The 15,867-nt window shown below is 30.2% G+C and overlaps 1 protein-coding gene across 1 annotated transcript; it reads left to right on the top strand.

Annotated features, from left to right (window-relative positions):
• Positions 1–4,548: 4,548 nt before the first annotated feature.
• Positions 4,549–6,313, top strand: LOC121219466 (protein MAINTENANCE OF MERISTEMS-like). The gene is made up of 2 exons (XM_041097711.1): positions 4,549–4,689; positions 5,915–6,313. The coding sequence occupies exons 1-2, from the start codon at positions 4,549–4,551 to the stop codon at positions 6,311–6,313; spliced, it is 540 nt and encodes a 179-aa protein (XP_040953645.1).
• Positions 6,314–15,867: the final 9,554 nt, after the last annotated feature.

The raw sequence follows: 15,867 nt of genomic DNA, 5'->3' as shown, positions 1-15,867 counted from the left end.
AATGATTTTCGAATTAAAAAAAAACTTAAATTTGAATGGCGAAAACCTCATAACAATTCGAAAATTATCGGCCTAAATAGATTGGAGAGTTGTAAAATTTGAATTGACTTTTGATCTAGACATTACCCAAAACTGATCAACTCGCCCCATAATTAACAGCTATACTTATCTCTTATGATATGTAATGAATACTTGAGAGATTCTTCAATTTAGTTCCTCTGCTATTGGAAAATAAAGAAAAAATTGATAATTTATAATAAATAATCAATAAACTATTAAGTCGCGAGCAATTTAGACTCTATACTCACTACAAAATCAATGAGTAGTGGAGACCAACTTAAAAGGAGGAATAAAGCTATCGTCCCTAGCATCATAATCCTTTCTAGAGACATGATTTTAAACAACAAATGTTAGGGACAACTTAAGTTATCTCTAAAGCTATTAGACACCATTTTCAAGTTTTTAGAGGCATTTTTAATCGTCACCAAAGCTACTAAATTTTTTAAATTAAAAATGAGCAAATAAAGATAATTGAATACGGTTTAACTATTTGCCTTTGTAAAAAATAATGTGATTAATTGTGAAAAGCATCCAGCTTCAATTAATTATATAAAAAATTAAATTATCAAGTTAACTGAGAATTTCCCACTATGAGGGTATGGCGTGATGCTGGGATTAAATATGAGCTTAGAGTATACAGTACAATTGGTTTGTGAGGAATATTTTATGTGTTTTGTATTTTTTTATGGTTATGTGTCGTTAGAATATTAATTTTAACATGTTTTAGTCATTAATTAGTTATAAATTGAATATAGTGGGTAATTCTTAGCCATTCACATGACGTGTTTGTAATTAAGAGAATGAAAACTTTTCATTTATTTTGAAGAAGTTTTATTTAATTTTTATAAGAATTTTTACTCATATTTCTGATTACATGTTTAAATATGTACTAATTATTATTTATTTTATGTCTAACTATTTTAGAACATATAAAACAATTATGTTTTTTACTCATGTTGTTACACTAGCAACCAAACATAGTATGGGTGATTTGTTTCTACCTTCAACAGGAAAAGTGAGTAGGAGAGAGTTCATACTAAATATACTTGAGTGAGGCTACAATTATCTAAGGGTTAGGATAGATTGAATTTAAATTATCACTTTATCGTTATATTTAGTATTGGTATTCTTCCTTAAAAGTATGACGCCGTAAACATAAGTTAAGTCTGAACTGCATTAACAACTTCCCTGTGTTTAATCTTTTTATGTTTGCTTATTGGTATATCATTTGATGTATCATTGAATATTTTCACATCTCTTGGCACATATTGTTACAAGTTTCCGTTTCAATTGGAATCATAGTCATACACCTAAAATATTTGATAATATCTTATGTTTAAACGTCATGCAATAGAAGATATGAAGGAGGTTGATTCAACTCTACGTCTACCCTCTTAGATGAATTTTATTATGTCTATTACTCAACCTCCCGAAAGGGATGCTAGAGTTTCTTGGCTTGGTGAAACTCATTGCTTCTGTCTTGCTTCTTTTATATTGATAAAACAACTTAAAAATGACGACTTTATAAAACAACAACTTTGACATGTCGAATTTAATTTGATTTTACCCTACATAATTATCACCTTCTAATCTATATGTTTCAAATTAGTTGTTTATTCCAATTTGAAGAAGTGGATTAGGAAGTTTGTTTTGTTTTTTTTTTCTATATTTTACTAATATTAATGGCTTTGGGTTAATTTCAACGACTAAAACTACACTAACCCTCCTTAATATGCATTATGATATATGTATATATATTATATATTGGGCAAATGATGTCATTGTTGCTGATTTCTTGTTTCTTCATCTGTTTCTCCTCACTTGTTCGGCTCATCAGAGGGCAGTGACTTTGTCACATCACTAACTCTAATCCGGACAGCAAATTCCAGCTATCATATACTAATTTTCTACTTCTTCACTTAATTCACATATTTCTTATAACCACCGATAACATATATTCCTATCAAATTATATTTAAAATTGATGATAAAGTGTAAATTAGATATATGAACTTTGATTTTAATTTAATTGTATACATTTAAATAAGTGAACACATTAATTTATTTCTATATTATATAAATATAATTATTTGTGTATGTAATGTAACATAAAATAGTGTTATATCAATAATGATGTTATTGGTTTGTGAAAATTGAATCAAATCAAAGTTCATGTATAATATTACATTATGGGGTAAAAGTACCATCGAGGCCATTGTCCTAGAAGTTAGATTGATTGCAGTTTATTCCCTCTATTCAAAATGGGCAAATTAGTCTTTATACATTAGATCAAAGAGCAAATCGATCTTTCTGTTAAAATTTTCATTCATTTCTACGGTTAAAACTTGGTCCTTGTACGTTAGAATGAGGTATACGTAACTGTCTAGTTATTCTGTCAGTCACACTATTTTTCTACGGTTAAAACTTGGTCCTTGTACTTTATTGCTTAGTTTGGTTTTTATGGAAGCTTTAACAATTCATGGGCTCGTTGTAGCATTGGCAATCTTATTTGTGAATCCCTTTGTTTAATCCTATAAACATGAGAATTTTGTATTTTTTTTCTTATTTTATGACTTGGGACTTACTCCTCGCTTTTTCGAATTCTATCAAGATTTCACCCATACAATTAATTATTAGTTGGGACAATAATCCATGGGAAGGATTAATTTGAGGATGAGGAACTATCACACCGACTCGCTTTCTTCCTTTCCCTTCTTAGTTCAAGAGAACCCCTTATTTCTTATTTATTGTTTAAAAGAGTGTTGCAACAAATGAGGTATTTTGCCATTGACATGAAACCTGCCCCCTAATTCTAATAAGAATTATTACTATTGGGAATTATTATTAAATGGGTGAAATTTTTAACAGAAAAAATTTATTTACTTTTTGATCTAATGTACAGTGACTTATTTTTTAAATGAATGAAATAAAATATAATCTGACTCTTAGTACAATAATCTCCACAATACTTTTACCCAAATTAAATCAAAACATACATAATTTTAGGATTTATCATGAAGTATTACAAAAGTACAATTAAATTAATATCTAAAACCAAATTAAAATAGATCCACACGATAAAATTTAACTCAACAAAAATTTATTAACAATCCACACATAATTTACCTAACATCTCTTCCTAAAGATGTTCCAACGGCTAACTCTGTACATGAAATTTCATTGTTGTCACATGCTAGAAAAAAGAAAACATCCCATCATCTACTTTGGTTGGTTGATGCTTTGAACTTGTGTGGTTCATAGTTCATACAATCGAAAAACTAATGATATTTTTTGGGGGTTGTCCATCCAGGGTGGAGCCCCAGTGAGCTTATTTGATACTATCAACGGCCATGAAAACATATCCTGACCCACATTTGCAGTAAATAGCAAAGCTGGTTCCACGCTTGAAAACTCAAAAAAATCTTTTAACAATTTGTACAAATATAGGAGCCTGCCACTGCATGTTCTTTCCATGGTAGGACATTTATAAACTGCATCTTTTGCAAATGTTAAAACATATTATAAGTCTTTATATTTTTCGAAATTTTATCTTTGTATTTCTATTTTTAAAAATTTAGTTATTACACTTTCTAAATTTTAAATTTAAGGTCCAATTGTTAAAACTACTTTTTTTCTTTTTTTGCTAAATTTGTTGGTATGACATTTTTGAAACTAAAATATATATATTCACTTTGTAGTCATGTAATTTACAAAATTAAGTTATAATTTATCTAAATTTAACAAAATAATTTTAATAATGTTAACAGTTGGACCTAATTTTTTAAAATCTGAAAAATAAAGGTATCGAAATCTTAAAATAAAATAACAGACGAAGAAGAGATTTATGACATAGTTTCCATTTGCATGTTAGAAATTGAACTCAGTTGCCTTTTACTCTTACTTGTTCAATGGCAATGAAATTTATTGATTAAAAAGTCCCGAAATAGGAATAGAAAAGAGGATATGAATGACAGCATAGATATCCTGGAAACCATCAAGAAATGGAATACAAAACTTGCCTAAAAACAAGTGAAGGACAAAAACAGTCACAGTTCAAAATCAAAATCACTAGAGGATTCTTATCAACCCAAACAAAAGGTAAACTCCCACAAGAACGAGTAACAATGTCCTGTTGCACTTGTGTCACATCACAACACTCAAAAATTAACCTCATCTACCAATAACAACACCAAAAAAACATCCATTGAAGACAGTCCAGCAAAACAGGGAATCTCACGGCAATAAGTACCGGGTTTTTTACCTAATTAGGATAGAAAAAAAAATTACTGAAATAGTATGTCAGAAAAAAATTTATCAAAATAGGTTACTTTTTCATTGGAGCCTATTAGATAGGCGCCAATGAATAAAATAATAATAATTTTTTTGATTAAAATATAATTTTATATTTTTTTAATATTTTAAAAAAAAATACGGGTCAAAATAAGGTCGGGTCGGGTCGGGTCGGGTGGCGCCTGTCAAGTAGGCGCCAATGAAGGAGCCTGATGGACAGGCGCCAATGGCTCTGCCCCCCCTGCATGGTGCTGCTGCTGCTGCCATTGAAATGTCCCTTCAAAAACTTTTTATTTTTGCTATAAGTAATAGCAAATGGAATGGTCCCAAGCTCCACACGGTAGAGAAAAAAAAAAGAGAGAGAGAAAGGAGAAGAAGAAGAAGAAGAAGAAAGAAAAAAAAAGGTAATGTATTTTTTTAATAAATAATTTTGTTTATAATTTAAAAAGTTTATAGTTTGTGAATTTTTTAGGATATATTTTAGAAAATATTGTGAATTTTATGTTATTAATTATTAATTATAAATTATCTATATTTAGTGTTTATAGTTTAGATTAGAATTTTGTATGAATATTTTAAATTTTTTGTATGAATATTATAATTTTTTTATGAATATTGTAATGTTGTATGAATATTGTAATTATTTTATAATTAAATTTGTATTTATAGTTTTGGATTAGTAATTTTTTGTATGAATATTGTAATTTTGTATGAATATTATAAATTTTTTGTATGAATATTGTAATATTATAGTTTTGTATGAATATTGTAATTTTTTTGTATGAATATTGTAATTTTGTAATTTTGTATGAATATTATATTTTTTGTATGAATGTTGTAATATTATAATTTTGTATGAATATTGCAATTTTTTGTATGAATATTGTAATTTTGTAATTTTGTATGAATATTGTAATGTGAGGATATATTGTAATATTGTAATTTTTTGTATGAATATTGTGATTATTTTATAATTAATTTGTTAGTAATTTGGGAAAAAATCACAATATTTTGTGTTTGTGATTATTTAAAATTTAATTTATTAGTAATTTAGGATTAAGCTATAAGTTGTTGTGTTTAGTTTAGTATTTGGTGAGTTTAACATATAAAGTTTATAAAAAAATTAAAAATCATTTCATTAAAAGTTTAATTATAAAAAAATTAAAAATCATTTTATTAAAAGTTTGGGTTTTTTACACCAATAATATAGAAAAAAAAATACTAAAATAGGATGTCAGAAAAAAAATTTTACCAAAAAATAACTGACTTTTTTAATCATATAGTTGTTGTTAACTTATTTAATTTTTATATAATGTAACATTTATATAATTAAATTTTATTTGATTTTGTATTTATTTAACAGTAATTATTGATTTTTTGAAACAAATTAACTGAATTCATTTTTTTTATTGCAGATTTGCAGGAAATGGATTCTCTAATTAATAATAATAATCACATATCAAGTACTATTAATGAGATGGTAATAAAATTTATTTTTGATAATCATGTTATTTGTTGAATTAAATTATATTGTATTAACTATTTTGCTAATTTAATAATGTCAGGGTCCGTACCGCGCATTGAGGGGCCGTGTTAATAGTGTAAGGTTTCAGCCAGATGAACGCCTAATACCATACTTAGAGTTAGCCGGGTTCGGATCAGCGGCATTGATTCGGACTTTTGATCTGCGATACGACTTGATTTTCGCTTTAGTCGAGCGATGGCGTCCGGAGACCCACACATTTCGTCTGCCATGCGGAGAGTGTACCGTCACTCTAGAGGACGTTGCAGTACAGCTCGGGCTTCCCATAGACGGGAATGCGGTCACGGGCGTAAGTTCAATCTCTAGGCCGGCTACCCTTTGCAATGAATTACTTGGACGCTCGCCAAGTCAGGGGAAATTTACCAGTTTGAGATTTTCATGGCTACATGCCAATTTTGAGATTCAAACCATATTTATGTAATGAAGTACATATCAATTTCTACTCGATTGAGACGATTGTCCAACATGGTAGTTTCGAAGAGGGCATTTACTCCGATTATGACCGGGTAATCTGCATACGCCACACAAATTCCCGTCAGATTTCTCCCTAATGTCCATTTCGTTATGGATTCTGGATGATTGCAGACGACCTTTCAGGTTTCTACGCAACCTTATGTCTGGGACTAGCTCGAAGGTCGCCGGAGGTACCTCCCAAGTAGATAGGTCAGGAAGCACGGGGAACTCGTTTTCCCATACACGCAACGTGCGTTCGATGGTGTACACTTCATCGATAAATTGTTCTACATTGAGCCCAACTTTAGCACAAGCTGCCACGACGTGTGCACATGGAAAATGAAGTGTTTGAAACCTTCTGCAATCGCACCGTCTATTTCGGAGATCAACTCCGTAGGACCTAGGTGGTATACTGGGTCGACGACCGATGGTCTCTGTAACTCGAAACGTTTCATTATGTCGTGAATATACTTCTACTGTCATCGACCTCGCCATTCGACGGTTTACAACCATTGCATCCCTAATGCCTTCGACAAAGACGTGGTCCGCCTCCATCTGGTTCACTTGTTGCTGACCCATTCTTGGCATCAAGGTAGCCAACCTGAAGAACGTTGCCGAGAAGACAGATGAAATTGGAAGATTCCGTGTTTTTAATAACACAGCGTTGATCCCCTCCACTAAGTTTGTAGTCATTTGACCATAACGAAAGCCCTCGTCAAAACTTTGAGCCCATTGCCACGGCTCCATGGTACCCAGCCACTGCCGGAAAGATGTATTGGTTTGACCCTCTATGTCACTCTCAAGTCAGGCCATTCTTTGGCGAAAAATATGTGGCTCTAGCTCGTACGCTGCATATGTATTAAAAAAATTTTAAGTTACAGTATTGCTCTAAAACATTAAAACTTATATTTAAAAGATAAGGTAATTCTTTACCCATTCTCACAACTTGTCTCTTCCAGTCTGCATTCTTATAATCTCGCTGGAAGTTAGCCGCGATGTGCCGGATGCAGTAAACAGATCGCCATGGTACACCAGAACGCCTAATGGCTGCAATTAATCCTTTTCCTCTATCGGAAATGATGCAAATATTATCATTGCTAATCACATACCTCCGCAGGTTGGTAAGAAAGAACTCCCACGATTCCATGTTCTCCTTATTGACGATGGCAAATGCTATCGGGAGTATGTTCCTGTTGCCGTCTTGAGCAATCGCAAGAAGTAAGATCTGTGTGTATTTTCCATATAGCCAGGTTCCATCTACTTGCACAAATGGTTTGCAGTGGGGAAATGCGCGCACACATTGATCAAAAGTCCAGAACATCCGATGGAAAATTCTTTTTCTCGATTGTAGTTGGTCATTTGGATCGTCATAAGATCGTGTCTGCAACTCAATTACAATCCCCGGCACGTGTTCCCTCATGGCGGCTATCCATCCCTGTAATTCATTGTACAATGCATCGAAATCTCCGTACAATTGCTCCATTGCCATCTGTTTAGCTATCAATGCCTTCCGGTATGATACTCGATATTGGAATCGTGCTTGTATTTCAGCAATCAGTACCGAAACTTTAATGGTCGGCATGTCTTTCACCATTGGCATGATGCATGTACAGATAGTTTTGGAGTCAAGTTTTCGATGATCTTCTGTCATACGTGTTGAAGTGCATGTGTGGGGCTCCACAAATTTTCGTATTTCCCACATCTGCGACTTCTGCATAAATGCAGCTCATACCCACCAATTGCAGCCTTCTGCCGACCTCCAACACTCTCCAATATATAATGTTGGTTTAGACTCGATGACTTTGTAATCTACTGATATATTCATGCTATACCGCTTAATCGCAAACATACATTCTTCCTTACTTTCAAATCTCTGGCCCACGCGTAACTCATCTGGATCAGAATATACGCCCATTCGGTAACCATGTGGTATTTCAGGGTACTCCGGAAACTCAGCTGCCCGTGCCGCATCGGGGTCTATCCGAGACATGTGTGCCCCAGGATTATTGTGTATCACAATACGACGAATCTGGTTTCCGACTGAAGACGCATTAACATTTCCATCCTCATTCACCCCTTCGTCGTCAATATCATCCGGGACCTTGTCTGCGTCGGGATCACTCTCACTATCCACTTCGTAATCAACAGGATCACTACTATAGTATACATCATCACCAACCACATCAGTCTCGGCTGCAGCATTAAGATCAATATTTATCCCATGTATAGGTGATTGACTATCAACATACGATACCGGAACCACCATACACGGCGCTTCAACTCCATCTTCTTCACCTAATGGAGTGGGATCTTCAGTTGCCTCCACACTGGCTAACTCAGCAAATAACTGAATCGGTGCATTTTTGTTACTCGAAGTCCCACAATAAAGAGCGACCATTGTTTCCACGTCTTCATCGTCTACAAGTTCCATTTCGGTAAATTTTATTGGATCTGTTGATACTGGAAACTTGTAGAAAACTTTTGATATCCTTCTCCCACAACGTCTATAAATTTTTTCACTAATTTTTTCCTTCATATCATCAAACAAGATATTTCTATCAAATCTCATTGCTACTTCTTTGTGACATTCAAATATACATCCCACAGTTGTTGTTAAAATTTCTCCATCGAAATAAACGCATACAAAAAACTGATTCTCCATTTTCAATACTAGATCTGTAAAAAAAGAATTTTAAATTTCTTAAAACAGTTTCAAAATGTAAACAAAATACATAAAAATTTTAATGCAAAATTTTTCATTCAGAAACTAACAAAATTAATAACATGGCAAAATAACTTTCAAATAATAAAATTACTAACAAAACTCTACATTCTTTTTTTAAAAAAACCAAAATACCTAATTTTTTCTTCTTGTCCTTCCTTCTTTTCTTCTGCTTCCTTCCTTCTTCTTTCTTCCGTTTTTGTAGTCAAATTTATGTCTGTGTTGGGGGTATTTATAGAGAAAAATCACAGCATTGGCGCCTCCTAATATGGCACCACCATTGGCGCCTCCTAGATAGGCACCACCATTGGCGCCTCCCAAATAGGCACCACCATTGGCGCCTTCCAGATAGGCGCCAATACTATGTATTATACGGGTTATATACTAACCCGGAAAAGTATAAATTATATTTTAATCAAAAAAAATTTATTATTATTTTATTCATTGGCGCCTATCTAATAGGCTCCAATGAAAAAGTAACCTATTTTGGTAAATTTTTTTTCTGACATACTATTTCAGTAATTTTTTTTCTATCCTAATTAGGTAAAAAACCCATAAGTACCCCATCTTCCGCTAAGCTACGACCAATCAATAAAAGCCAACACTTGAACAGACTCAAATGACCTCCAAACATCACCAATTCTAGTAACATTCTCCCCCTCTCATTTATGGTTTGCTACTTGAGTTTGGTTCAATATAAAATCAGTATTAAAATTAAATGACATTATATGATTTAATGAATATTCAACACGTGTGTTCTAGTAAATATATATAGGTACTAAATCGAGATAAAGAAAAGTTCAAGTACCAAAATTGAACATTAAGACCAAATTCAAGTGCTTAATTGAGACAAAAAAAACTCAGTGTATCAAATTGGAAAAACTCAATTACCAATTTGAATACTGAAACGAACCTCATGTACCAAATTAAGCATTGAAGCTAAACTCATATAACAAATACTATATTAACCCTTTTAAAAATATGTATTTTTAATCTTGACACCAACATTTTCTCATTGGTTTTGTCAAATAATTTAAATAAGCTTTGTTTTTAAAAACATACCATGATGTGTCATATATATATATAGCTAGTCTTGCATTGCACGTTTATTTTTTAAATAAAAGATAAAAGCATATATCATATTTAATGCAAATATTATCTAGAGTTGTAAATTATCTAAACAATTATAAAAATATAATTATAATTTATAAAGTAGCTAGCTTTGTTCTAACGTTCCATTCTTTTTTGGATAATTCTAACTTATTAATGCCAACTATCTCCATTCTTTTTACCAGCAATTTCTTAGATGTTACTTATTGAATATATCTAATAATTAATTTTATTTAAAAAGCTAAACTTAAATTTTAATTAGTATATAACTCTAATAGTAATTAAGTAATAATTAATAGATAATTTGTTTATTTTATACTTATAACTCTATTAAATTAAAACTTAATTAAATTATAAATACAATTTACAAGTATGACTACTACTTTACATTTAAATGTCAATTAATAGTTTTAAATTAAATTATAATTATATTAAAATGTTTTACTACTTTATGTTAGTTTTATAATAATATTTAAATGCGAATACAATTTGTAATTATTATTTAATTGAAGTACCATTCTACTTTATGAGTAATAAATCTAAACTAAAACTTATCACTAAGATATTCTAAACTTACTTGAGAGAACTAATGAAAACAAGTTTTCTTCATAACTAAAAATAAATATTTCGAAAAACAAAAGATTGGAAATGGTTTGCAAAGAAAACACATAAATCAAGGACCTTTTATAGAATTTGACATTTCTCTTGTATCCATATACAATAAGCTTGTTAATTGGGCATTCTAGTTGATTTTGGGTTATGTGAAGCTACATCACCTCAATTCAAATTTTAAAATTTCAGAGTAAATTTCAATTCAATATCAATCATTTGGGTTTGAAACTCGAGCCATTACAAGTTCAGGTCATTTCATATTTCTATTTAATTCAAATTTAAACCATTTTTAATTGAATTGTTGACTCTTTTATAACCAAATCTGATTGAATTTGTTTAATTTTGAGTTATGGAATCAATTTTTGAAATTGTTATTAATTTAACAAAAAAGTAGAAGCTTTTTCCTATTGATGTTTGTTCCTTCTATTACAAAGCTAGCTGTTGTTCATGTGATCCTTCACACTTTTATAGATGCAAAGCAAAAAAAGAGGGGGGGGGGAGATAAAGCACAAAATGTTATACATCAATACTTGTTTAGAAAGATTTGGATCAAGTTCCTTCCTTTCATCTTCTATCTTTATAGTTTTAAAATGTATTTTTTTAGAATAAATGTATATTTGATGTTGGTTTGGCTGTTCATGAATGAAGATTAATTCTTTTAGAATTTATAATAGGGGTGAAGTAAGAAAATTTTTGGAGGGCTGGAATTAAGCTATACAATTTTATGAGAGTTAAAATATAATTTCACCATTTTAATAGTTTAGAGGATTAAATCAAAATTTTATTATTTGAAGAGATTAAAATATAATTTTACCATATACTAATTTAAATTTTATAATCCATAACTCTCTCTCCTAATACCATTAATTTATAAATTTGTTTAGGCCCTAAGCTGTCTAACAATGAATCTTTTTTATTTCCTTTATGAAAAGAAAAACTACCAATCATGAGTAATCATTTAATATTCTTTTTGTTAAACATTATCAGCCAGAAAAAGAGAAAATCCTTTCACATCCTTTTTTCCATCTTCCTTTCTGCTATTATTCTTTTTAGGTAAACCTTGCTTTAAATTTTTGTACCCTTCCATATATTTAGAATCCACTTCATAGTTAAAGCTAAAAGTTAAAGCTCTAAATTTGGTCACAAAAATAATAAAATTTTAATTTAATTCTTCTGAAAACTGTAAAAATATAAGTTAATATAATGATAAATTTATATTTTGGTTAATACCATCATACCAATGAATTCTCTCTTTTCTGATAAGATTTTTTACTTATATCAAAACATCATATTAATGAATTTAACAGATTATTATAGTTCAGAGAGTAAGGTAGAAAAAAGCAAATCTAACTTTAGTTGATGTTAAGTTGAATGGAACATACTTTACTTTGTTCTCATATGCCGACAGCTTTTAGGGACATAAAATAAAGAAGAAAAAGGAATAGATTTTTGAGTTTTCTGCCCAACCTTACTTTTTCCCTGCTTCCTCTGAAATTCACATGAGATGATTGTTTATATATAAAAATAATATTTTTTTTAAATATTTTATTATGTATTTAAATATTATTAAGTTGAATTAAATCGAGAAAGATTGTTAAGTTTAATGATTAAATCTCGTTTTTCTTATACTTATTTGAATAGCCGTATTTAGAGATGGTAAAAAATAATTTAACTTAATAGGTCTTAATCCAACCCGATTTAATAAGGTCGGATATATTCTTTAAAAAGAGCAAGTCTAATTCTAAAATTAGTTAGATTGTGTTAGGTTAAGTTTAGATCAATTTTACTTACCTCGAGATAATTATTAAAATATTATTTTTATATAATATTAATTTAAAATAAATGATAATAAAATATATACTAATATTAGCTGCGACATAATTATACCTAGAACATAATTAATAGTATCATTAAAAAGTTAAGGCATAATGATTTATTTGATCCTCTAATCTTATAAAAATATTCATTTTAGCCCTCCATTTATTCCTTTTTTTTTTTGGTTTCTTTCAACTCTTAAACTTGCATTATTTGTCAAATCACCTTAAAATATGATGGAAAAGTTAAAGTTTGTTAACCTTGTTGACATGGCATACATGTGGATTGTCGTATAGGTTCCACGTCAGCAATTAATTTTTTTAATTTAAAAAATTCAAAAAAGTATAAAAAGTATTTAAAATTATTAAAATTGTTTTAAAATGTAAAAATTATAAAAAAAATTAAAATATTTTAAAATGTTTAAAAAATTATTTAACGGCTAACGCAACATACATATGGACTACCACGTGAAAGCTACATCGACAAAATTAACAAACGTTAACTTTTCCACCCTTTTGGGTGATTTAACTAACAATGTAAGTTTAAAGACTAAAAAAACGAAAATTAAATGAAGAGTTAATATGATTTTTTTTATAAAGTTGAGTTGTCAAATAAATGGTTATAACAAAAGTTAATAACTTAAGTGGCATTATAATGAACAAAGACTTCAACTTACTTTATCTTCTATATTTATAAATGTCCCAAAAATTTCTTACTCTACAATTCATTTATGTTTCGGGGAGGAGCAAGACAGAAGTTTATTTTATTTTGAAAAACAAAATTATTGTTCTATTTTCATAAAATTTTGAAAATATTAAAAAATGTGGTACATCGAGGGAGTCAAGTAAACCTACCTTCCTTTTTTTTTTCTTTTTTCTTTTTTCTTTTTTAGAGTTAAAAAAGATCATTCATTCGTGGGTCCTAATATATATATATATATTTGAGATATTAAGAGATTCGAGCCCATTGTACCTTCCTACCATCCGAACAGGGTTTTGTGTTGGATGATTTCAAGATATTAGATTCATCATGCATGTATATATATAAAATATGTTGCCGTGGGACAATGATACTTATGGCGTAGGGACTTCTAAGACAGGTTGATTCATGGTGTTAGAAACCAACACATCAAACTTATGATATTTTTCTATTTAAGGTCCAAAAAAATTATGGGTCTTTCCCGTCTATAAATGATCAGCAGTTTTTTGGGACTCGAAAAGAAAATCAAACAAGATTTGGAACAAGTTAACTTTTGAAGTTATTATGGGGGGAGGTTCTTGCTCTTGTCACACACATGTATATAATGACCTTCGAGGAATTTGAGAGATTGGAAACACGACAATTAGGAGCCTTTAGTTTGTATCTAGCTAATTATCTCGGAATTTTGATGGTTGAAGTTTGAATTAGATTATGCATAAATGTTATGTGTGGATTTTCTTTCATATTTAAGTTTTATCTAAATTTATTTATATTTCAGAAGGCTAAAAGTGCAATTAGATCATTTAATCAAGGGAGCCAAGTTGAAATGTCCATGGCCTAGGTGACCTACTTGAATGGTTGGGCCGGGTTCGACAAAGATTTTCATGGCTCAAGCTAATCCAACTCAAATTCCAAATTAAATTTAATTATAAAATATAGAAAAAGAGAGTTTTTAAAAATATTTGAACAATAAAATGAATTCAAGGATCAAACTTACAAGGTTATTCAGAATCGAGTTGTGACTCCACCCAACCTAAGTTATGAATAGCTTCACTCCCCTTGGCCGTTGGTATACTTTGAACACAAGAAATAAAGGATTGTTATATTCTAGATTGGTAGTCAAACTATTTTAGTGTCACAATCGAAGCTAAAAATATGCCACAAGGACCATCTATATCTTTCAATTTTTAAAAACATGTAATGGTTTTCTAAATGGTTTTCTAAAATAAAATTCATTGTCGGTGTACATTACAATTATTCATAAAAATATGAATTTTTAAATAGAACCCAAATTGAATCGAATTCAACACTTTCAATAACAACTCACCTACTCTAAGCCCCAATTGTAAATGAATTGATTCTTCCTTTTTTCCCCTTTCAATGCTACTTGCAATGAAAATGTGACCCCTTATGCTTTTGTTAGTGGCTTCGAGTGGTTTGAAATGTCCATATCAAATGTGGCTTAGCTAGTTACAATTAGGAAGAGCTAATAAACCAAATAGAATGTTATAAGTTTTTATATTTTCTGGAATTTTGAAATTTGATTTTTATATTTTTTATATTTTAAAATTCAGGTTTAATTGTTAATACTTTGAATTTGTTAGTATGACATTTTAAAATTAAAAAAAATACTCACTTGATAATCATGTAATTAAAAAATGATATAATAATTAATTTGAATTTAACAAAAGAAATTTAACAGTGTTAACAATTAAACTTAAATTTATTTTTAAAGAGTAACCTAAAAAAAATGTTATGTAAGGAAGGAATAGGGCATCTTATCTCCAATGGAACAAGTTTTGTGCATTTGAATTTGATAAGATGAGGAAGCAGCATATGGTCCCTCTATTGCATTCTCAAGGACAAAGTTTACTATTTTTCAGGTCCATCCACTTTTTTTTGGTGGATTATTGAAAAGCTGAACAAGATTCTAGTGAAAAATCTTAATATAAGTTCACTGCCATTTTCATGGCATGTTGCATTATAATGGACCAACCCACTGCCGTTGGCTTTCGGCATTGCCTTCCCTAGCTTAAGCATCTTGGTCCACTTAGGGTATAGGCCCTCACATGCAACTTACCCACCTTGTCATTCACGTAGAAATGTCAATTCAGCTGGGTTATTCGATTCTATATCGAATTGTCAACCATACAAGAAAGCAATTACTAATATATTTTATGATACCTTAACCTCGTTTATATAATCGCCCTTCTCTCAATACCATTCAAAAATTTAGATGAATCATTTCAGGGTTTTGATTATTTCTTTATTGGTTATTTTTAATTTGGGTCATGTAATCATTTGTAGGGGTGTAATAATGTTGAGCTGAGCCGAATTTTAGATAATAGCGAGTTTGAGCTCGACTAGAATATCAATTTTTAAATTTGAGCCCAATTCAAGACATAATCGAACTTGATTAAACTCATTCATTTTTAAGTTTAAGTTTATTCATAATTAAACTATTTCTATATAATAAGGGTAAAGATGTGATTTCATAATATAAAAAATATACTAAAAAGGAAAAGCTTGTTGATTCTTGAGAGCCATTCGAATAGAATATCATA

The sequence above is a fragment of the Gossypium hirsutum genome, chromosome D07 (assembly GCF_007990345.1).
Source record: "Gossypium hirsutum isolate 1008001.06 chromosome D07, Gossypium_hirsutum_v2.1, whole genome shotgun sequence".
Taxonomy (NCBI): Eukaryota; Viridiplantae; Streptophyta; class Magnoliopsida; order Malvales; family Malvaceae; genus Gossypium; species Gossypium hirsutum.
Note: the sequence above shows the minus strand (reverse complement) of the source record. Positions and strands in the feature narration are given on the sequence as shown.